Source organism: Pholcus phalangioides, unplaced genomic scaffold, assembly GCF_987345545.1.
Source record: "Pholcus phalangioides strain wild (caught in Gottingen) unplaced genomic scaffold, Ppha-v1.0 ptg000042l_1, whole genome shotgun sequence".
Lineage (NCBI taxonomy): Eukaryota > Metazoa > Arthropoda > Arachnida > Araneae > Pholcidae > Pholcus > Pholcus phalangioides.
In genome coordinates, this window is record NW_028301628.1 from 21,273,695 (window position 1) to 21,299,520 (window position 25,826).

A 25,826-nucleotide genomic window follows, 5' to 3' on the forward strand; every position below is an offset into this window, starting at 1 on the left:
AAAATGTGGCAAAAACTATTTTTGCCGGAGCGGTTTTTACCATGGTTTTTTTTCCACTGCGGCAAAAACTTACCAACCCTGTGCATAAATGCCACTAAATACCGCACACCACTCACTTCACTTCTGAAATATAGATGGCAGCACTGAAAAATCAAACACAACATACATAAGCACTCAGACTGTTGAGTACATACACACACACACAGTTACACTTCCGGCACAGCTCACTAGGTAGTAAATCGCCCATAGATGGTGATAGACCTGAGTTGTGCTCAGTTTAAAATAAAGAAAAATTCATTATAGACGAGAGAAAGGGACTTCCCGGTTATACAGGGACATGAAGAAAACATTGAATCTAGAGACTTCTTCAAGAATGTTATAATAATACAATACATAGGCATACGCGCAGAATTTTCTCAGGGGAATGGGGGTTTCAATTTTTTTTCTCGGTTTACATTTTTTCCTGCAAACTAACACTACAATCTCGCCCCCCCCCCTCCTGCGTACGCCAATGATATGATATTATAATAATAAAAATATCTTTGTTAGCTTGAGAATATTCTAACTTGGAGAATATTTACAATAGAGATGCAAAATTCTCAGTAGTAATTCATATATTCTTGAAGTTACAATAAATAACTTCACCTTATTTTTACTTGGTAATGTTTCCAAAATTTAAAATCAACATAGTTTTATACTAATATGATACATGTTTATGAATAATTAAAAATATAATAATAGCCAAATATGTAATAGTAAATTGATTATTCTGTGAAACCTCTCTTTTACGGACACCGGTGGGACAAAAAAATTCGTCCGTAAATCCGGACATAAATGTGAGGCTGATATACAGTCGAATCCCGTTTTAACGAACTCCAGGAGACCGGAGAAATATCACTTCGTTACAACGAAATTTCGTTATAAGGGAATTCCAGGTTTTAGCATTATTCCTATGTAAACTTATCTGGGAGATTAGAAAAGTGTTCGTTAAAACTAAATTTTCGCTATAACGGTATTCGTTAAAAACGGGATTCAGCTGTAATTTGTACATCGCACTATGCAAAACACCGCATCTAGCTTTTGAAAAGGTGCGGTGCATTTTGTTTTAGCAGCACTCGTCACCTTCTCATTTGATCACACCTAATATGATTGTATCACTCAATAAATTTAATGTACCCGGAAGCAGACCTGCAAGACCCTTGTCGATAATGCCGTCTTAACGCTTAGACCCACCCGGGCACAAGGGCCTCAGAAAAACGAGAAGTAGGTGAATTTTTCGAGAATTTGCCAAGTACGACCTCAGAAAAATCACTTTGGCCGGGGGCCCCCCATGATGCTGTTAAGACGGCCCTGCTTGTCGAAAGTCCTTAACATACTCTCTTTCCACTGAATCTAGATAATTTACGGAGGGTGTTCTGTGTGCAGCTGAAATAAAGCATTTTTTTTTTCATGTTCACTATCACAGCTTCAGCTTGGTCCTATCAATAAAGTCTCCCCCATTTGAAAAAGTCTCTCCGCAGAGAACAGGCAGACCCACAACACGATACTTACATAACATGAAAAAATTCAAGCATTTACCATCTTCACTTTAAAACGTGGAAGGCAGATGACAGCACCAGTATAACACTAAACACACACAAGGATAACTGACAACATAAATACATTAGGGCCGCACGCACGCACGCACACACCACGTTCCTGCATGTGCTGATTCGTCATAAATTCCGCACAGAAACGTGTACGAGGTACATATATGGTAACTAATCCTTTAAATGGGGGGGGGGGGGCATTGACGAAATATCTCGCCTCCCTACAGGTCTCTTACTTTAGCATTGAGAAGTCCTGATGTTTTGGAGAGTGGATTTCTCAATGCAACACTCTTTCCAATGGTTCTTGCATTACACCTGCTGAAAATCGAAAGAAACACTACTTAATTGAAAAAGATGTCATTTTACAAGGGATGGGGTTCAGTGATTTATGCTACGTCACTTAAAGGTTTAAGCAGTAGCAGTCTTTGGTCATCGAAGAAGATGACCGAGGAGTGCTATGGATTGAGCCATCGAATTGATATTTCATAAAGCAGTTGCAGGTAAGAATACTTCAGTAGTAAGAATATTTTGCCACGAATGAAATAGTGGTAAAGGGACTTGCCTCTTCTCAAGGTGTGATCGAAGACACTGTCACCGCCCTCGACTGTGCAATTCCACCTGTCGTGCCGAAACTGAGCCTGGCATTCTTGTATACCCCTACGGGCTCCGCTGCTTACGGCCCTTATGACGGCTGGATGGGCCTGACAGACGCGCTGCTGTTGGACGACTAGCCCGGGAACTGCTGAGCAGAGGGACACTTGCTCGTTGGCCATTTCAGTCGACGGCACTGATACGCCCACCATACCCAGGTACCTAAAAGTAAAGGAAAACATAACATTATACATTAAAAAAAGTAAGTTTTTGCAAATGTCAATACTCTCAAATTACATAAAAAAATGATCAGTTCATCTGTGGGCTACCATTGAAAATGTTCATTATTAAGGACATAAGACGAAAATTTAGCAATGCTTTCAAGATTTACGCTGAGAAATGAAGCTATTTGAGCCCCCCATCCCAGTAAATTTTGTAAGGGAGCCACCCCCCCCCCCATCCCCCGCGCCAATAATTAATGAATATAAAATGCAATGCACCTCTCCTCCTGCACATGGGCGTGAGCCCCGTGTATAAGAGGCGACTCACAACTTTCAGCTTTTAATTATGTTGCGCCTACAATATCCTTGAATCCTGTTTTAGTCTTCAGCTAAGAATGAAACACATGCACCAAGTACCAACAAGAACGAGGAGATAGTACATATCCCCTCCACCCCCCACTTCCGAAATTTAAACTTCCAGCTACTGCAGGGGATGTACAACCTATTCAGCCCGGTATTTCTGCCCCACACTTGCGGGCAAGAAATTTATATATAAACTGTAGTCAAATGAGCCGTATTTTACGGGATATTCACGTAATTTCGGCCGTCTTAACTGTTTTTATGAAAAAAAACGTTCCTGTTTTTCCCTTATTTTCAACTAGGCTTAGTTGAATTTTTGAAATCAAGAATTAAGATTATTTTCATGAATTATAAATTATAAAATGATGATTATGACTATATTATAATTAACTATAGTCAAATAAATGCATTCATCTCATATATTGGTGAAACATATTTTTTTTCGTGACGTTTTTATTTTGACTGTCAGTGTACCCATCATTTTGCGTGGTAGACGATTTTTGAGCTACTTCAGTGATAGGTGGCACTTGCCTCTGACAATTTTTTTTAATGGTAATCGACAACTTCACTCACCTTTGACAATTATCACTGTTGTTATTGACAACTTTACTTGCATTTCATAACGTTTTTGGCAATACACCGTATTTTTATCAACGGAATATGGTCAGCATAGGTATTTATCGTGTTGTGTGCATTGATACTTTTTTATAAGAACGACTTTCGCGAACCCGGAGGGAAACCCTTGGCGGGCTTCATTTCGCCAGCAAGCATGTGCATCCCTGATCTACAGCTTCCGCGACTATCCGAATCATTTCGAAAAAGTATTCCCTTAAGGAGAACCACTGATCAGGAAAGTGTTTCATTTATGGTCCCACTCAGACCACATCTTTGTGGTCACCTGTTGTATCAGGGCCTCCCCTCCAATATTCCCTATAAAAATCCAAAAATCTACCTTGGTGAACATGGCACAAAGCCTTGATGCGCACAGAAGAATCAGATCTGCAATAGTATAAAAAAAATAGAGAGAACATTTTTTTGTCACCCCCTTTTAATTAAGAAATGAAACAACTTCCATTAACCGAATTGATTTTCTGAATAAATGTGTATTGAATAAGAACTTTATAAAGTTGATATCCATCTTTTCTCTTGCGGAGGCTCTGTGCAGGGCTCCGGTCAAAATGATGTTATGGGGGGAGGGGAACAATACTAGGCTGAAAGTAACAACTTGCATGTTTACATACTTACTCATAAAATCGTAGCGCCAAATCTTATCATGTTGGCTCCTTATGGATACGAGACCGCGGGGTAATGCCTGGGTGAGGCCTATTCGTGAAGTTGGCCATAGCTCTATGGGCAATTCTAAAGGATTCTAAAAAAAGTAGCCACACTTTTTATATTTCTTTTAAAAAGATTGATATCTTCAAATCTGTATTTATTTATTAGTTATTTTCGCAGCTGTATGTACCCCGTTAACCACCTGCCCATGGTTCCCTTTCCCACCTGATTTCCACCCGTGGCCCCCTTGTAATATCCTAGGACCCACAAGAGGACCATATGTATCCACTGCTTCAGAGCACTTGGTCAACACCTTCTAAAGCACATCTAGCTATAGATGGCGTTGACTTGGTCCGAAGTAAAAACAGATGCATGAGGTAATTGAAATTCCTCGTGCGTGTGTGAAATTGACTTTATTCCGTAGCTAAGGACTGTTTCTCGTTAAGGACGAAGAGGTGGTAAATCCCTGCAGTTTTTGTTAAGAACGATGATATTCCCAGAATTTTCGTTAAGGATGGAGCACATTCTTTTAATTTTTGATAAGGACGATGACGGGGGATCACGATGACGGATCAGGATGATGGGGGTTATAAATGTATATCTGGGACGGACTCGCATCGCGAGTCCCCTACCCCGATCGCCACAATTGGTCGGCTGAAGTTGATTTTCTGTGGTTCCCAACTTTAAGGCGGCGCCTCAAAGGCGGGACAACAATACAATTATTTAATCATTACACTTCACTCATAGTTTGAAAAATTGATAGGAGATAGCAGCACTGCAACAAGCAGTACACAGAAACCCACTTCACGTTAGGTTCACACAGCACATGCACGCACATTTTCCAGCAGGGCCCCTGGTCTTCTTCGACCACCTGCTACAATCTCTTCTTTGAGAGAGAGCTGCGGGCCATGATCTGGTTAGGAGGAGAAGGTTATATAAAGTAGAATCCCGTTTTAACGAATACCGTTATAGCGAAAATCTCGTTTTAACGAACACTTTATCTAATCCTCCAAATAAGTTTCGGTAGGAAAAATGCAAACAGCTGGAATTACTTTATAACGAAATTTTTCATTCCTCCGGTCTCTTGGCGTTCGTTATAACGGGATTCGACTGTAGTATATTTAACCCCTTAAAGCGACATTGATATCTCGTCGATCTCTCTCCTCTTACTGTACACAGATAGGTTTTATTTTTTTAATGGTCTCTTGGAGTTCGTTATAACGGGATTCGACTGTATCTGGAATTTTTTTCGTTAAGCACGGTATCTGGTTACATCCCCGTAATTTTCGTTAAGTACGGAAGCGGCGTACATCTTTTTTTTTTTAATTTTCGGGTACGAGGAAATAGCGCACCCCCTAGAATCCGAATAATTATAGAACCATCGAAAAAAATATATACGATATATATCAGTCCGTAGGCGTATCCGAAATACCGCTCTCATTATTGCACATCTTTTCTTTCTCTTCACTTAATGAATATTTAGATTGAAATCAACGGAGGCCACCATCTTCATCACCCTCTGTCGGCATCTCGAGGGTTTCTTATAAGGATAGTTTTTTTATTCTTCAAGGATAATGACTCAATTTCTATCGTATGTCTATTAATACGTATACGTCGATTATTTATAACATATTGTGTCTTAAGACCTGGGGGGGGGGACGAGGGATCCCCCCCCCCCACCCCGGAAGCGACGTCACCGCCTTTCAAAAATACCGCTCCTTATCCTTATAAGAAAATAAAAGGTCCTGTGTAGTACTACCAGTAGCATCATCTTCAGAAAAGAAAAAAGAGGACGTTCTTTTTACGTTCGTGATAATAATAATGAAATCATTCGCCTTCTTCCAAGAAAATGATCCTTCGTGTAGAATAGTAGATGGAATATCCCTACAGCCCTTTTTTTCCCCATGTGATTTCGAAGGAAAAAGAATATTCCTTATTATTTCTTGTCTTTCTTTGCGGCCGCCAATTTCTTTGAAATCCAATGAACGCTGATTTTATAGGAAATTTCTTTCCTTCAAGAAGATTCAATAGGAAGAAGCAAAAATCTTACGTCATCTTTATCAATAGATCGGGTGATAGAAATTCCCGGATCTTAATCGAATCAAGGCTTTTGGAAACTTCGGGGTCTCTATTTTTTTGGGTGGCAGGGATTTTTTTTTTTTTTAATTCAATTTTTAATGGCTTTGGAAATTTTACTCTGGTTGAGAAATCTTGCATTAAATCAGTATTTTTCAACCGCTGCCATTCCGTAAGGATTTCGTGTCGGTTCGCGAAACCTTCCGCCGAATCACATAGCAGCTATATGATTTTGGATTTTATTGAATATTATATCGTCCCCTATATTGGTTTTTATTTCTGTCTTAGCCAGTATGAAGGAGTTGGGAGTCCGCAACAACACAACCGCGCTGAATGAGGCATCTGGTCACGTGGCGGCGGTATCCGAGAGCTGTTAAATTTATTGTTATTGGGAATTTTTTATTTGTAACTATTTTTTTGAATATGTTTTACTGTCGTGCGTAACACATTCATAATTACACAAGCATAAAAAAAAAAGTACCCGACACTGTCCGGTCCGTTATCCGGGCAATGGCTAAAATTTACAATTTTCGATAGAGCCTGGGCGGTGGTATGGTATGAAATGAAATGTCTCAGCCAGTAAGAAGGTCTAGGAATGTATTATAATTCCCTACCCCCTCATTTCTTTGCCGGACCGCAAATTATTTTTGTCATTCCCGCCAGCCTGCGAAATTTCTAAACCATCGTATTTTCACTGGACGTAGGTGTAAAAAAGTTGCACTACATTAAATACCATGAACCGGGTTAATTTTGGGACAGTGAATTATTTTCGGCTTTCGAATTTCCAGCCAATTTCATGCGTTTTATCAGCTATCAGCTAGTTTCAAAGTTACCCCGGTTCAACCCTTTGCGGTCCAGAGGTTTTTCGGTACTTTGTTGGTATAGTTAGCAAATCTCTTCTTCCGCAATAAGGAAATGATAGCTATCACGCTTTTTTGTATAGCTTATTAGCTCTGCTAGGAAGCAAAATTCACAGGGACCTTCCCGTGATCGTTGGGGTTGTTATAACAATGAAATGGCGGTTTTTCCTGATGTCGATTTTAACTCACCTCGACGTTGGACAACAAAAGGTTAACTCGCATTTCCCACCAAAATTTTTACCTCATCCATCACGATGCCATTTTTGAAAATATCCTAGAAAACAATTGGCAATTTTTAATGAAATATTTCTTCTATCACTGAAAATTAAAATACGGGACAAACAAGCATCCCGGAAAAATTTCTCGAGTCATTGGGATATTTTTTCGAATACGGGACGTTCCGCTACCTTAGTGGGTAGGAATATTGAGGACATTATAGTATGTTACTGAATTGAGCTGAACAAGTTCAGTTTGACAATAAATTCTAAAAAGCACCGTGTAGGCAAACGGAGAGAGGGGTATTCACTAATGAGAGTTATTCACCGAATTAGAAACAACAAATAAACGTTATGGTTTTCATGAGAGTGTTTTTATTTTCCGTGATGAAACACCTGTGATGAATCCACGCAGGTGCTCCATTTGTATATTAACAGGTGGGGGGGGGAAAAATACCAAGCAAATCACGAGAATAATAAAAACCTGTGACGTTTCTCCCATCTTCGAGTTGGCAAAAAAACACTTTGTTGCATTGATATTACACCCAAAAGAGTGAAATTCATCGGACAATGGCCCTTCATTACTTTAATGCACGAGTTGAAAGCAAATACAGGGTGAACATAAAGAAAAGTTGGATCAGTGTTCTTTAACCTTCTTTTACAGTCGCGGACCAGTGAAATCAGTTGAGAAATTTCGCAAACCAACGGAAATGTGAGAAATAATTTGAAGATGGGAAAAAAAAACCGAATTGGTACATGTTGGACTGTGCGTGTACGTGTAGTGAAACCTGGCGTGAAGCGTTTCTGTGTAATGCTTGCTATGTGTAGTGCGGCCATTTGCCACCAGTTTTTCTAACTATGAGTGAAGTGTAATGATTGAATAATTTATCGTTGTAGGCCTGTTACTCTCTGTGGCGAAACTTTTTAAATGAGGAGATCGGCCCCCCTCTTAACGGACACCCTTCTTCTACGGCCAAATAATAGTTTCCCCATGTATAATAAAAGATTAACGGTCATCCCTGTTTTTTTTTGTCCCACCGGTGTCCGCAAAAGAGAGGTTTCACTAAAAAAACAGAATGACAACGAAAAAATGTGCCGTTAATATTCGAGGTCGTTGCGTTTTCATTGACGTTATAAGCAAGGTCCATTAACATTATTCTGCACGGGAATTAGCAAAGATTCCAAGGAAACCTTTCAAAAAGGGTTTTTCCTTGGAATCTTTTTTATTTAACTTATCTAATAATGTGGAAAAAGATCAGACATATTATAATAAAATCAATATCATTTGGTCAAATGTGCTACGTTTTACTCCTGTTAAACGTCGGAACTTATCTTTATCTAGATCTTTTACTTTTTAACCAAAAATTATTGACGTTCAATCGAGGTGTCGTTATAATCAAGGTTTTTAAAACCGAATTCAACTGCATGAAGGTTTTTTTTTTTGGTCAACTACACCACAAAACCGTTTTCTCAGTGCGAAGCTTTATACTATAGTTTCCGAACCTCTGTATTCCATCGCCTCCTTCTTCAGAAATTCTTTTCTATCATCCCCCCCCCCAACTCAAGTCAACCCATAGAATCCTATGCAAATCTGTAGCTTCTATCACCTCCCCCCCCTCCCCTGGACCATTCCATCGCCCACCAGGGAGCGATATTGCCCACTTTGGAAAACACCGCTTTATACTAAGGTCCGTATCCAGCCTCACAATCCCTACCATACATCAGGGCTGGACAAATCACAAAAAAAATCTAGACAAGAAGAAAATGATCAAAAATAATGCTTCTTTCGACTTTTTTCAAGGCATGGTGACCCTCTTTCATGTTGGCAGACAATTCCAAACATTTTGTGCTGCTTTCAGCCTGGAATTTAGTAACTACACAAAGAAAATTTTAGGCACCAGTACTAATTTTTTTTAGTCGCGATGGCGACCTGGTACCTAGGATTAGTCCAGCCTTGCCATACATCATTAGAAAAATTATTAATTTAAGGAATAAAATCTGAAAAAAAGGGGGCTTTATTAACGTTTAAACAACAGCGTGTTGTCAGTAAACATCAATGATATGTGTGTTTGCGGTTTTCAACCGAAAACAAACCGATATCCGTCTCTGAAAAGATGCACGAGCACGTATAACCCGTTCTACATCCATGTATCTAGCTAGCTAAAGAAAGCTTCAAAAAAAAAAAAAAATTAATGGCTCCTCGCTAGAAGATTTTCTCCCTTTACTATGTCGTAATAATAAAATAAAAGTGATAGCAGAATAAATAGGAAAAAGAAAGAAAAGCGCTCTTTTTTTTTAAGAACACGTTGTTCGAGAATAGCACGATCTTGTCACAAAAATGCTATTAATCTGACGTTACACGTCCAGCCGATAAAACAGGAGAAGAAAAGAAAAAAAATAATTCCTTTAAAAGTAAATGCATTTTCGCTCTCATCAGCACGAGAACGTCCATTAACCTAACTAAATTACCAGATCACAGACACGCACACCTTTCTCTATTTTCTACACGCCTAGTCGTCAAGACACGCTTCAAAGTGTCACACGCCTAGCGTTAATATCTTGAAGATGTCTCCTGTGTGACGCTAAAACGCCTTTTAAAATCTCAGGCATTTATAGATTTTTTTTTTTTTAATGATGCTTTAAAGGCATATAATGAATGACTAAGCTACGGATGAGAGCGGTGTTATTTAATAATGCTTTGCGGTGCGACGCTCTGTCACGTTGTCATGTTCTAGAAATCGCGATTGAAACTGTGTCTTAAAATTTTTGCGTGGTGTGCGTAACTCAATTCTGGATTAATAAATAAATAAATAAATGTCTTTTGACATCTTTGGAGTGACAGATATATTGCGAGAGTGTCACTCGAAACCCTCATTATCTGTGACAAGATGTTATCCATGAATTTTCTTCTATGTAATTAGTGTTATTTTATTTTTTTATCTATCTTGTTGAATTTCATTAAGGCCACCACACATTCAAGGACGCATGAAAAATTTTCAATATTATCTTCGGAATCATGTCACTCTCTGCTGTGGTGTCTCGGTATTGGAGTTACTGCCATGGTATATGTATCTGCACGGCCGGAAAAAAAAAATTTACTCTGACGTCCGGGGGCAGTACCCATTTTGGCACCCCCGCTCCCCGTAATTTTTAACGGAACTTTTTTTTGTCCACCAGACCTCCTGGCTCTTTTTTAGTTGCGACCTTGCGTATCTCGACCAATAACAAGCTATGTCGAAACTTTACAGCAAGAATCTTCCACGCCCCAAAGCATAGAACAATTAGCTAGCGCTGCTGCAGAACAATTTGGAAGAATTTTAAGAAAAAGTGAAAAAAAAAACCACTATTATATGTATGGGGATTTTTACCTCAGAACATCTCCAGTCAGCTGAGGGCTCGTCGCAGAACAATGATAAACATTCTGCTTTGGGGCTTCCACGTGTTTCGAATCACGAGCACTATTTCTGATCAGCCCAGCATCAGATCAGCACCCACAGCCTTCAGTAGTCTTTACTAAACCACACATACACCTCGTCCATATTCCTCTGTGGAACTTCTAACCACCTGGTATATGTTGGAATGTGCATGTACGTGTTGTGAACCTAACGTTAAGGTTGTTTCTGTGTAATGCTTGCCACAGTGCTACCATCTGCCATCTATTTTTCGAACTATGAGTGAAGTGTAATGGTTGGAGATATGGACCGTTGTATGTACGAGCCTGTGTTGCAGTCTGTGGAGCGATAGGCTTCTTTATAAGGAAGATCGGATAACACATTCGCGCCTGGAAGTTGGGAATAGGCTGCAGTAACTGTCAACCTGAGACCATATGCCGCTTTGCGGTGCTGTGATATTCTAAGAGGGCCACAAGTGAAAATCAAATAGAAGTAGAACAATCACAGGTGGTTAAAGGGGCAACAGTGAGTTGTGAAAAAAATTCGGATGAGAAGAAAAAAAGATTTTAGGTAGAATATGGGTTAAGAGGAAAAAAAGTATGACTGTTTTAAAATCTACATGCCCGGTCGAAATTTTCACATGCTCAGGCAGTAGATTTGTCCAGCCAACATTACTTTGCCCGTGGGCTCATGATGGGTGAGATGGCCCAGCATGGATCCCCTACAAGACGGAAACTCACTGGCTCACCTCAGGGGTCTACAGATCGACTTAATTCATAAAATTTTTGTTGACTATAAATTTAATTTTTAAAAAATCACTAAAAAAAAGTTTATGGATGTGGATCCGGGGGGGGGGAAGCAGACACGGGAAGAAAATAGGGTCTGAAGGGGACAATGGGCAAGAAAACGTTAAGAAACACTGGTCTGTCACGTGTTTGATGCAAAAGACGAGAGTAATGTAAATTCTTGATTGCAATTGTATGGTCTAATTAGGGTATTGGTCAAGACCTCGCGAGCACAAAATCAAGCAATTTCGCTTGCTTCACTCAGCACTGCGGTGCTCGCGAGCAGTAGGTCGAAGATGTTTGATGTGTGACATTCCCACGTGTGTAGCTCTACTTCCGTTAGGTCTCCTTATTTGAATAAAATACATGGCGTCTATAATTAAAGTTAGCTGTCTACAGCATAGTTTCCCAACCTTTTTTCCCAATCGCTCCCTTCTTCAGAAATGTTTCCCCCCCCCCCTCGCAATCCAACCCATAGGATCTTGTGTTATGCCCGTAGCTTCTACCGCCCCCCCCCCTGTAACATTCCATCACCCCCAGGGGGCGTTAACGCCCACATCACTGGTCTACAGCTTGAAATACTAAAGATGAAAATTAAAAGATGACTAAACATTTGTGAGAGTGAAGACCGAGATTTTTTGCTCCAGTCCCTCCAAATTTTCCACAGTGTCATCACATGAGACGGAATCATTTCCACTTGATTAGTGGGGAAAAAATAGAGAAATTTTATTTTGTGGAGGTGGCCCTGGAAAATCAACATGCGTTCGTATGGCTCAGAAATTATATATTGTCATGTTCGCTCTGTGTCAGACGAATTGTTACTACAATATGGAGACAGTAAGCTGAAAGAAATGCACAAATTATTTCGTCTCCCTAAAGAAAGAGCACATTCCGAGTAGGAAATGCTCAGAAACATAGCAAAAAATTTACAAAAATGTATGTAAAAATTTTTAAACCAGAAATATATTTGAAATCGCTGTTAGAGAAGATGACTTCTCCAAAATAAACTAAGACTGAGACGATGAGAATGATATTGCAAAAATTGTACTGACGATTCCTCCAAGTAATGACGTGTTAGAGCAGTGTTTCCCAAAGTGGGCAATATCGCCCCCTGGTGGGCGATGGAAAGGTCCAGGGGGCGATAGAAGCTACGGGTATAACATAGGATCCTATGGGTTCGCTTGAGTTGGGGGGCGATGAGAGAAAAACATTTCTGAAGAAGGGGGCGATGGAACAAAAAGTTTGGGAAACTCAGAACAAAGTAAAAGATCAGCGATAGTTCAAGCTCAATGGAAAAAGATACAGTAGAAAACAGGGTTTTCATAACAAATACTAAATTATCATTAGAGGACTTGAATCCTGAAGAAAGCGTTCGCTTGTAGTACTACTACTACTTAACCGTAAATGCACCTCATATACACATTCCTCTGCGAAATTTCTAATAGAATTGGTACATGTCGGAATGTGTCTGTACGTGTTGTGAACCTAACGTAATGTTGTAATGCTCGTTACGTGTAGTGTGTGCTGCCAACTGCTATAATTTTTTTCTAAGTATGAGTGAAGTGTAATGATTGAATAACTGTAACGTTGTGTGTAGGCCTGTTGCTGTCTGTGGCGAGACTTTCTGACTATTGCGTATCGAAGTTGGGAACCACAGAAAACCAACTTCAGCCGACCATCACTGTGGCAGCGGTGGGGTTGTAGCAGGATTCCATTCGAAGCAGGCGTATGTGAACCTTAAAGATATCATTGTGCAGTGCATTTCAGTTAATGTAATTGAATTCATATGTTACGGTAAATGTGATAAATCGCGGTAGTTACGGTAAATGTAATAAAATATTATACACAACAACCGGTTATTATGCATACTAACCAATCGTTTTGGTAAGTGATGAATTTATCATTTTTACATGAAAATATGCAGAATACTCAAGCCTTGTCGGCAAATTTCATAAATACGAAAAAAAATATATATAACTTTTGCAGGGAATTATTTACGATAACCAAGCGTCGTTGGTGAATTTAATAAATATGAAAAAAATGTTCAAATGAGTCTAGTATGTGGGATGAATATAGTCGGACCTCGGTATAATGATAACAAATATTACGGTCGTACCCCGGTATAATGATGCATGAATGTATTATCATGTATAGTTACATGGTACGATTTACCATGTTTACCAACATCACGACGTTTGGGTATGATGCATAATCTCCTGTGAAAGTGATTAATTTGGAGAAAAATTTATCAAATTTACCAACAACCCTTGAGTACTATTCATTATCACCGGTAAAAGTAATAAATTTAGTGAAGTTAATCAAACTTACCAAAATGCTTAACACCGCGGATTTATCACATTTACCGTAACATATATACAGTACTTGATACCAAGATGATAAAAGATGATGATACCAAGATGATAAAAGATAAAAAAATAGATGAGTGAAACTATTTTCATTTACACTTTGTTGGATGTGTTTAATATGAAAGTAATACCTGTGTGGGGTTCAGTTTTAACGTTGAAATTATTATTATTATTATTTGCTCGCGTGCGTGAGTGGCCACTGGATTTAGCGGGTCCAGTCGTCACTGGCCAGTAGGGAAATTTCCTAATTTTTACCCCTATCAAATACTATTCAGAAAATTACAAAATTTTAGAATCGTCTCAATGGAGACGTAAGGTACAAGCACCGAACACTCTTGGGTACATAAGTGAATGAACATCACTGTGCTCGTGAGCAATAGGTTGAAGACTATTGCTTTAGGACTTCAGGAAACTGTAGGCCAGGGGTCTTCAAACTTTTTTTTTTGCAATAGCGGCTCCAAAACGAATATTCGTCGCAAATTTTTCTCTCAACTTGATAATCCACACTAAAACTAACAACACAAAGTTTCCAACGCGAAACAAAATGGCGCATCCTGTACTAGTGATATATAAAAAATAAACGTACGGGTTCTTTTTTAGTACAATATAAATCAAGTAACCACAAGGTGTAATAACAGATCCGAGACATGGAAAAAAAAAAGAGAGAAGCAGTATAATACGCTTAAAATGTATCCACGTGATCAGTGGTGGAGTCAGTTTCTCACATACAGTATATGCATAAGATGGGACGGACACGATTCCTCGATTAATCACCGAGGTGAGGGGCAATCACTGAGGGTCATCACGTTTAACACGCCACGATCATGAAAGGGAGGCACATAAATAATAATAGCTTTAAATAAGTAGAAGAAAAAAAGAAAACCCTCTCTCTCTGTGTCTCATAATACAAGTTCGAGCATGATTCGCATCCGCACTCCCAAATCATTCTTATCTTCACAGCATCAAATCAGCCGTCGAATCTTATTCAGGGTGTAAAAAGGATTGTGAGAACCTTTTTCTCTTGAAGGGTTTCCACAGACATTGCTAATATTAAAAAAAAGGGAGGGGAAGAGCAATGAAAACACTTCCAGACATTTTCGTGGTATTTGTGGAGTACAAGTGCAATTCAAATCATCAGATACATATTTGCTTTGTCTGGGACTCTATCACCTGTTCGTCCTCAACGAGAATCCTCTTTTTGTTTAGTCTTGCGGACCTCTGGACATTTTCATGGTATTTGTCCAAATCAAGTGTTACACATGACACACTAGATATAGCTTCATACGTCCTTAATAAAAATTCCCGTCTTTGTTTAGACATGTGGTTCTCTAGACATTTTCGGGTATTTGTAGAAATCAAGTGCAACTCAATCACTAGATACATATTGGTTTGTCTGGGGCTGTACCACCTGCTCGTCCTCAACGAGGATTCGTCTTTGTTTATTCTTGTGGACCTCGAGACATTTTCATGGTGTTTGCGGAAATCAAGTGCAACTCAAATCACCTGATATTGCTTTGTCTGTAACAAGTCCTGCTAAGAAGATTAAATTTAATTTCATGAATGGAGTTAAATGAAGGAAGACAAAAAGTGGACGTATGCGGAAATATTCAGCCTGGTCAATTCCCGAGTCCGTATTTCAAATTTCACGCATCGCGGAATTTGAAAAACTATAGAGAAAATTATCAATGCGTTTCATAAGAATGGATCAAACTTAGAAAAAAATCATATGCCTGTAAGACAGGATATTAATGAAGTCATTCTGAAGATGTTTTATTCATGGGGAAATGCTTAATTTATTTTGCGTCACTTATTCGTCGTAATTAGGGTGATCATATGCCCAAATACGGGACATTTAGGATTATATGCATAATTAATAAATTATGTTTTTATGAGTATAAATATTCATCTTGAAGAAATGCTAATTTTTTTGTTTGTGTAATACATTTCAATTAGCGATAATAGTCAATTTCACCGATGATCGGCAACGTTTTTAGCGAAAATTAGTGACGTCCAATATTTACGTTCCCGATATACCGTTTTCTTCCTCTAAAATATGGTCAGCTTGTGCGGATTATACACTGCAGCGAACCATTGCATTTTATTTTCAGAGTAGAGAAATTTTCATCTGCGTAAGACGCAGGAAATTACGATAATTAAATTCCCAAAAAATGCCTATACATATATAACGCAATACATTCAACCGATCTCACGGCACCCCTAAAATGCTAGTCAAACCAGAAAGGCCTAAACGCTAGCTATTTGGAAATTACCGTGTTGAGGATAAGTAGTGGTTTGTGAACTTAACTTTCTAAAAAAGAACTGTATGAAACCATATATGCCAGACGTATATGACGGATATTTTTTCACAACTCCTTTGAAAAAAAATAAGGAAATTTAAATTATTTTACGCTCAACACCCAACAACGGGATGCGTCTTCGATTCTTCCTTCGACAAAAAAATTCCACAATTTTTCCTAGAGAACATTTCTCACACAAACGTCGAAACATTACAATACCGTCTTCAGAGAATAATGATCTTTCGACATTTTCTATTACCAATAATAGAAAATTTTTGCTCTCTCTCTCAAAAAAAGGAAGAAAAAAAAATGGCCTCTCTCTCGTCCCAAGCTAAAAAAAAAAAAAAAATTATAATACAAAAGAATTTATTTAGTTTTCCGACCGAAAACACAATTTCTGATACAAGGAAAATAAAAATCGTACGATTTTTTCTCCCCCCCGTGAAACGGAAGGATACAAAAGTATAGGAAAGAGAGAGAAAATTCAATTTTTTTAGCCTCGATTTTCTCAAGAAAGGAATGGAGGGGCTTATGGCTTATCAAAGATAAAAATTCGATATCAGATCAATCAGCTCTTGAAAGAAAAAAAAAATAATAATAGAAAAGATTGCGGACGTCAGTATTTGATATTTTCTCGGCCATAAATCTATTTTTTTTTTTACGGAAGTGGAAGCCGCTTCTATTCTCCAAATACATATTCCATTTTATTTTTAAGTCATGTCAGATGTACCAAAAAGAAAAAAGTTATTCATTTTTTCCCAAGATTGAAATCGTTGTTTTTGGTATTTCACCATCTGTATGGTACTACGTAGTAATTGTTGATGCGCAGTGAATGCTTCCCAATTATACGGCTTTCAAGTTAGGTAGGAATTCATTTCTATAAATTTTTAAAGTTGAAATATTTCATTTATACTTAGCGCTACTTCAACCAAGTTTTGATTAGAGCTGGTTTTGACTGCCCTGGCCAATATCAGTTTCGACCAGTTTATAACTCAAACTTCATCGATTTTTCCCCCCATTAATACATAAAAAGTAGTTACATGAAACTTTATATCTCCAAACCAAGCACACCTGTCTGTCGCCTACAGATTCTTATCTTCATGAGCGATATTCAAATAAAGCGATCTTCGGAATGAAAGTTCTACGCTCTACCTATACAGCAACAAAAGCGAATAGTTACGTGCGCCTCTGCCTTAGGTCGGGATATTACACAATAAAGCTTTGATGAAAGATCTTTTACAAAACTTGAAAAATGCAACCAACATTGGTTACATTCGCTTTAATGAAATCGATAAGTTTATTGGTCACATTTTTCAAATTTTATAAAAGAACTGCCATAAAAATTCTATAGTGTAAAAGAAAATCCCAGCCTTAACCTTTAAACGGTGAATGTTCCCGATTGGAAACATCGTTTTTATTAACCTATTACCGGCCGAATTATGTTTCAAACTGATTTTTATAGTTTTTACTTTCATATTTTACATATTTTACTTTCATATGATCCTATAATTAAGAGATATTAACCATAAAATTAATGGGAAAAAAAATTTTTGGACTTGCCCATGTCCATAAAAACATTAAAATTAAAAACAAAAACAAATTAAATCTTATTCTTCCATCAAAATAGGCGATTTCACACGTTCAAGGGAAAAAAATCAAGAGCTTTCATGTAAGAAAAAAAAATGTCTTTTAATTAATAAAACCGATGTTCCCAATTCAAAACATTGGCCGATAACCCTTTAATTGGGAAGCATTGTAATATCCAGAAGAAAATGTTTGGGTGGGGGAGGGGGGGGGGTTCAGTCAAATCCCAAAGAGACATCAAAGAAGTTCGAATTATCCAATTCATCAACACAGAATTAGGTCGGGATTACACTATAAAAGTTTGATAAAATCCCTTTTATAAAACTTGAAAATTCTAACGAATAAAGCTCATAGGTTTTATTCGAGCAAATGCAACCCATAATCTTATTGGTTGAATTTTTTCAAATTTTATAAAGGAATTTTTACAAAACTTTTATAGTGTAATACCGGCCTAACTATACTTTCACAAAAAATCAAATAGGAGTTGTAGTGTCACTTACTGTGCCTCTTTCCTCATTGTTGTGATTAGTGTTTGTAAAAAACGTAAAACGATCACGACTCCAAGTGTTTCATTTGGGCCAATCAAGTATTACGTAAGCAGATTTTTAGCCATTTTTGACCCTCTCCCCCCCCCCCTTGTCAGCAAAAGTCAGCAAAACACTGACCCCTCTCCCCACCCCCCTTGTCAGCAAAATTTCGTCAGCACCTTAGAATATTTCATATCTTTAAAAAGAGTGGTTGATGACGTAAGCAACCTTCAAACCCCCTTCCCCCCTTGTCACCAAAACTCAGCAAATCCGAAACCCCCTCCCCCCCTCGATGCTGACGTAATACTTGAATGACCCCTTTGCAAATTTGTAATTTTCAATTTATTTTCCCTTTGGATGCTCGTAAACATTGCGTAAAATCTTCAAGCGGGAATGAGAAAGATGCGATTTTCGAGTTGAAAAGTGCCCAAATAACGTGTGGACCTCATTTATGTCATTCATATTGCAAGTCCTGTGCCCAAAAACCCAATTAGAAAGTTGTTGTCCTGTCTCTCCTGAGGCCAACAAAATACAAAGATTCCACGTTTCTATGTGTAATATTCAAGGAGATATTTTTCAATTTAAAAAAAAAACTGAGAAAAGGGGGGGGGGAAGCATAAAATTAAAGTAAAAAGCGTTTTCCGTTAGTCCCCCCCCCCCCACAGTTTTCTTCATTTTTTTTAATTCAAATATCTCAGTGAATATTGCGCTTAGAAACGTGGAATTATCTTTGTTGGCCATAGGAAAAATTGGGCAACAACTTTCTAATTTGGTTGTTAAGCATAGGGAGTCCATATAAAAAGTCAATTTTTTATTTTAATAACTGTACAACCCCTTGCAATAAGAATGGCGTATCTGAGGTTCTCCCCCCCCCCCCCCCCCAGTTATATGGTTTATTTTTCTGATTCTCTAGCCCAACGATTTGCTAGTAAATTGCGGTGCCAGCTGTTAGAGAGAGAGCTCTGTGCACCCTGTATATTTTATCTTAATTTTTTCTTCTATATATTTACTCCAACAAAAAAAAATCTATGTAGAAGTTCCAATGTAGAGAACCTCTGTCAATGACCCTGGCCTCAGGGCGAGGACCAGACCTAGACAGTTGTGGAAGATGCCACCGGGCTGGTCCGTAAAGCTATCGGTAGCCATACAACGAGATTTGATTTAAAACAATGTTTGAAGACATATTTGAAATATCCATAGTGGCAATGTAATCGGTATGATAATAATTATCACACGATGTGATCATTTGCGCTAATGATTCTCAATCTGGGGATAGTAGGGTGCCCTTGAGGTCCTGGGATATTCTAAGGGGGAGGGACAGTGAAAATGAAGCATATGGGGGATTTTTGTGACTGGTGGTTAAGGATGCCATCGAGAGATACAAAAGAAACATGGTATATTTACGAATAAATATTATTACCCGAATTTGTTGGCTGTTACTTTCAGCCCAGTTTAACCCCAGAACCAGGACTGCAACCCAAGGAAGGGCAGACGGGTCTGGTGCCCCGAGTGATAGATCAGGAAGTGCTCTGAGTTTACGGTTTTTCTGTTCAAAATATTCGGGGGGGGGGGTGGAATTGCAAGAGACATTGGCTCCGGCGACAGAATAAAGTTTTCTATCTAGTTACGATCCTGCCCAGAACATCACTTAATCCGGGGACTAATAATGTTGAGACGGCCTTGGATCGAAATCCTTCTAGATTCTAAACTCCTAAATCCCAGGGGTCCAAAGATCAACCTCATTTATATAAACTCTTTGTTCACTATAAATTTCTCAAAAATTTTTAATATGAAGAAAGGATTCAGCCGCTGGATGAGGAGAAAAAAGGACGTTTTCGACGATGAAATCACCCAGAAACTCTTTTTGTTGATTATAGTTGGCCCCCCCATCAAAAATAAAAACCGAAACAGCTTTTTAGAGGTATGGTATACATACTGGGCCCGCGGGTCAAATGTGGCCCTCGGAGTCATCCGATATGGCCTGTGACCTCAAACCTAATTTTTCAGAAAATTAACTCTGTGGCACGTTACCAAATCACTTAGGTGATACGTGGTGCAGTGACGTCGAGGGTGCTGCGGGTGATTGCACAGTATTTTGTAGCACGAGCCCGAGCACCCCCAGAGTTGATTTAGAAAACAAAATTTACCGCAACAATCTAAAGTCAAGCACCCACAGGTCTGAAACACTTCCGACGTCCCTGCTCAGGTGGCCCGCAGCACACAATTCCAGAACACTTAAGTAGCCCCGCGGCATATTTCCAGATCACTTAAGTGGCTCGCGACACATTTTCAGATCAATGAAGCCGCTCGCGACACATTTTCAGTTGAATGAAGTGACTCACGGTGCAGTTTCGTCATTTAATTGACCCGCCGCACGTTCCCAAATAATTTATATAAGTGGCCCGCCGCATGTTCCCAGATAACTTAAGTAACCCGAAACAAGTTGTCATACTTATGAAGTGGCCCGCACTTTCCATAAAGTTGAGGTAAGGGATGGCTTCATTTTAACCCCTTCTTCACTTATTTTTATCCCATAAGAAATCTCAGAATAACTTCACCTCGATTTCTTCTCCCCAATGTTTTCAAACAAATTAAGTTATTAAGAAAAAAAAAAATCCAACTTCTTAAAAATGGATGAAATCTTCTCACACAGATCGCGGCACAAAATTCTCACCAACACATCCCAAATTTTTTCTTAAATTACATTTTTCGCGTCCCTCCCATTCGTTTTTAAAGCCGGTGGTATATTATATTTTCCCGTAATGTATAAATTCCAACTGCGCCACCAAAAAAAAAATATAATAATAATAATAATAAATAAATAAATGTGGCATTTCTCCTAATATCCAAACTGAGAAGAAAAAGAAGAAGAAAAAATAATACTAAAATAAAAAGAGTATAATAATATAAAAAAAAGGAGGGACCCACAAGATTTAGTGTCCAACTCATAAAAAGCCACCACCTTCCAAGACATTTTTGAGGCCCTTCCTCGAGCCTCCTTCAAGAAACAAATCACTGTATTGTACTGTTCTTTATATGAGTGTGTGTATATGGATATATATATAATAAGAGAAACTGTATCCCATACCAAGAGAGTAAAGTACTGTGCCTTCCCCCCTCGATATTTCCAAAAAAAAAGGGCCCTCATAAAAATGCCTTTGGGCTAACGACCCATTCTATGGCATAGAAAAATAAAAAAAGAAGGTGGGGAGAGGGCATTTTCTTGAAGAAGGTATCTTTGAAAACGTTTATGTTCTCTTGGCTTCGGGGCTTTGTCATAAATATGGAGACACGAGGAGAATAGGGGATGATGGGAAGGAGTTTGGATTTATTTTTTAATAAAATGTCCGCCTTTTCCAGTTACGGGAACGAAAACAACAGCTGGCTGAATTTTTTTTTTTTTTTTCCTTTCAATTTTGGAGTTCGGACATGTATTGGTCTTTGTCATAAGGTCCGATACTTATTTCGCTTGTTTTCCCAGTTTTCGCCCTTTTTTCGATGATCCCTAAAGTATATAAATCCCTATCTCTCTCTCTCTCTCTCCCCGGGGTTGTAGTAAATCCTTTCCTATTGTCATATGAGTGATATGAGAACCATGCCATATGATGATCATGGCTGATTTAAGAAGGGCAAAATACTTGATTGGATATCGAGATTGTGCGATGACGTCTCTCCACATTCTCTGATCTCGATATAAATAAGCAACTTTTTTTTTTAGTTAGGAATTGATTTTAAGGGGGGTCTCGTGGCTTCTACTCCTAGGAGAAACTGAGTAAAGTAAATATTGTTTTTTACGTATAGCAGAAACTCCATAATCCAGACACGTTTGCCGGACTATGTATTTTTTTCCACCCCAAAATCAGTATCATCTATTTCTGAAGTGAAACTTCTTTAGTCACTGTGGAGTGAATTCGTTATATGGGAAATCAGCGTCACGAAAAAATGAAACGCTTCCATCACTCCATCTACAACACACGTTTCTGATGGCGCGCGCGAATCATTTTAACCCTCTATGGGTTACCCCCATAAAAACGTATTGAATTTTTCTTTTCTTTTTTTTTACAAAAACGGACGTAAAACGATGCTATTAGCGTATTTATAGTTGAAAAATACTAACATCAACATAGCAATTTAGTTGATTAAAGTGGATTTTATTTTAATCAGATAACATGTTAATCAAGGATATAATATAGAGTTTGCCTTGATTTTAATGTTATCTATAAACAGATCAAATCTGTACAGGGTGATACAGGATGTCTTGCACGTCGTAATTCGGCCTTTATCTCATCAACCGTTCGTCGTAGAGGTATTGTTCTAGTTTGAAAAATGCTCAAAATATATTCAGAAATCGATCTGTACCAGTTTCGAGAGTGAAAATATATCTCAAATTTTTTTCGTTCGTCTGCAATTCATGGGCGAAGATACGGGGGGGGGGGGGGGCATCAAAGGTGAAGTCTGCTGATCTAATGCATATATGTATACAGCAATAATGACCGTGCTCCCCCCCCCCAGACTTCCAAGTCTATCTCCGCCCATGCTACAATTAGAATGATGTTGCTGCCCTGTGTCCCCTGAGGGCAAATAAAAAATCCACGCTTCTAGTGAAATATTCGCCGAGATATTTGAATTCAAAATCGAGAAAAAGTTGGGAAGGAACAGCATAAGTGAGGGGGAAAGAACATTGCATTTAGAAAATAATTTTTTTTGTTGGCCTCAAGAGGGACGGGGCAACAACTGTGTGATTGGAAGCTAGAGGGCAAGGGGACCTTTTATATTACGACCGTGTGCCATAAAATAAAAAAATTTAATTTTTTCATGTCAATAACGATACAACCACTTGCAACACGAACGAAATATTTGAGTACTTCGCGTAACTTGGATACTTTTCTCATTGGAAGTATGCTTATAGGATCAGCAGTTCACCAGTAAAGTACTATACGCTCTGCTCATTTGATCGTTTTTGTCGCACCCCGGTCATTTTTGGCACACGAGAGCTAATTAGAGCGGGACCTACAATTTATTGCTGATTTTGAACTGCAGCGTTCGAAAATTTTGCCTCTTTTTTTTATACACTCACCGAAAGGTTGGTTCGCTAACCCCTCAATGTGGGACTCCATGGGGTAACAATCTTTTCCTGTGGGCACATGTCGCCGTTTCTGTTGTACCCCGATGTCAACTTTACCGCGCAACCAACTCCGGTCATATAATATCGCCATACGGCAATTTCCAACCACTGGAGTTGGATAGGAAATAAAGGTTCCATCCATCGGTGGTCGCCCCAGTCTCGGTAGGTAAAGAACTTGCTCCTGACGTTCGATGTAAGGATTCGAACCCACGAACATCGATAGTAACCTTGACAATGGAAGACGAGCATCTTACCACTGCCCTAGTGTCAGGAAAGTGTCTGACAAAAATGAACGGGGTATCGAACTCGCAACACCTCTAAACATCCCTTGCTACTTTAGGCGAGTATCTCATCGACCTGGATTACCGCGCCCCCATACGTCCTGTTACCTATACCGTGTAATACACTGCCCATAAAAAAAATTGGATGGTAGATATATCTAAACTAGATCAAACATACAGCAACCCGATAAGAGCAATAAAGCCAATTAACTATGATAAGTTCAACTACACTTTTAGTATAACTAGGTAATACACTGCCCATACAAAAAGATTATGGTTATCTTATTTCTAAGAATAGCTTTTCGTTTCCATCTAATATGTAAACGATAAACCTAACATGTTTATCGTATTTCTTTTTTAGACGTGTCAATTGTGTTTAGAATTCACGACCCCCGGAGATAAGCCATTATATTTATTCACAACCCTATTAAAAAAATACTCCCTGCGACACCACAGCCTGCAATAGCCCCTTACTGAAAGATACTACTAAACCAGACATGCACCTCGACCATATTTCACTGCGGAACTTCTAACGAATTAGTACATGTTGGAATGTACGTGTTGTGAACCTAGCATGACGCTTGTTTCTGTGTAATGCTTGTTATGTGTAGTGCTGCCATCTGCCATCCATTTTCCTAACTATGTGTGAAGTGTAATGATTGAATAATATACCGTTGTGTAGGCCTGTTGCTCTCTGCGGCGAGACTTTTTAACGGGGAGATCGGCTCGCATTTGACCAACTTCAGCCGACCACCACTGTGGCGACAGTGGGGTTCGACTACTAAAAGATACTGGTGTCGCCTTCTCGAAACAGCTGGTATAATAACTCGTGGTCCATCCCATCTATACCGTTAAAAATTTTAAACACTTCGATCATATCCCCCGACACATGCGTTTTCCCAATGTGAACATATTCACGAATCCCAGTCTTTCTTGATTGCTCAAGCCTCGTGTGCCAACAAGAGCACGTGTAGCTCTTCTCTGCACCTTCCCAAGTCTATGTCTCTCTGTAGGTATGGCCTCCAAAACCTACGGCGTACTCCAATCCATGATGAATAGGTCCCGGAAAAGAAAAAGAATGACTTTAGGAGAACGCGAAGACAACTTTTGAAAATGAAAACCGTGCATTCTATTTGCTTTTTTTGACCACCGCTGAACAATGTTCAGAAAACCTAAGCTGTTGGTCAATAAGAATTCCCAAATCGGTAACCGTAGTCACATCCGTGAGAGTAATATCATTCACCTCGTAAGTGTTGTAAATCATTGCAAATACATAATGAGAATATATTATACACATATTTTGTAACTACATTACATGTTTAATTATAATTCGTGACTATCGTATTCCCTACTTGCGTTCTAAATTTCACTTGAAAGTTTCACTTTTATCGAGGGAGGATTCTTTTTTGTTAACTCATTTTCGTTGTCTTTTTAACGGCCTTGCTTTTAACTTGCTTTCTTGTTCTAGCGAAATTTTGTTGACAATAATTTGATATCCAATGCCGTTTATCAGTGATGATTTAAAAAAACCAAAACCTATTATAATATTTCTGAAATTTCACGTGTGTGTGTCTCTCTTCCCTGCTATACGTAAGATTACTAGAGAAATGGAGCAGGTAAAATTGATTTTATGGCATGAAATAGATATAGATAAGTACTGCTCGATGACGATTTTATAGTCACTTGAGCAATTGATCAATCGAAAATTTAAAAAAAAAATTTACTTCAAACTTTTTTTTTACTTTGATTTTTTTTTGCATTTTTTTTTTAATTTTAAATTTCATAAAATTACTCCAGATTTCCGCTGTTCACGTGGTTGGACGTGAACAGCGGTCGTTTATTTGACCAGCAGATTTTGTTTAAACATTCGTACCAAATTGCTAATTTTCTTTTCTGTAGTTAGTTTTTAAATCTTACGGTCAAGATTCAAAAACGCTAATCTCAGAAAATTGCGTTGAAAGTTTATTTCTTGCATATATTTGCACTTCTATATATTTCTTTTAATTTCAGGGGGTGGGGGGGGGGGGGGGACTGACCGGTTAACTGCATTTGTTCTTTTTGCAATCTTCAAAAAATACAAAAAAAATGATTTTTTTATAAATTTCATTAAAACTCTATTTTTATTTAGAATCAAAAACTATGGCGATCGCAGTTCGTTTTTTTTCTTCTGAAAATTTAAGAAAAACGTGAAACAAAATTATAATAAATATTGCATCACGTTTTATAGGGGCCGTTCAAGTATTACGTCATCATCGATGGGGGGGGGGGGTGTTCCGATTTGC

General features: G+C 38.5%; 1 protein-coding gene across 2 annotated transcripts in view; it reads right to left on the reverse strand.

The window, feature by feature from the left end:
* Positions 1 to 25,826, reverse strand: part of LOC149064644 (protein Wnt-16-like) — an 89,266-nt gene that overhangs the window by 46,607 nt on the left and 16,833 nt on the right. For both annotated transcript variants that reach the window (XM_089255007.1, XM_089255008.1), the window contains exon 2: positions 2,152 to 2,402. In XM_089255007.1, the coding sequence (XP_089111133.1) occupies positions 2,152 to 2,402 (251 nt within the window). The remainder of the gene's footprint in view (positions 1 to 2,151; positions 2,403 to 25,826) is intronic.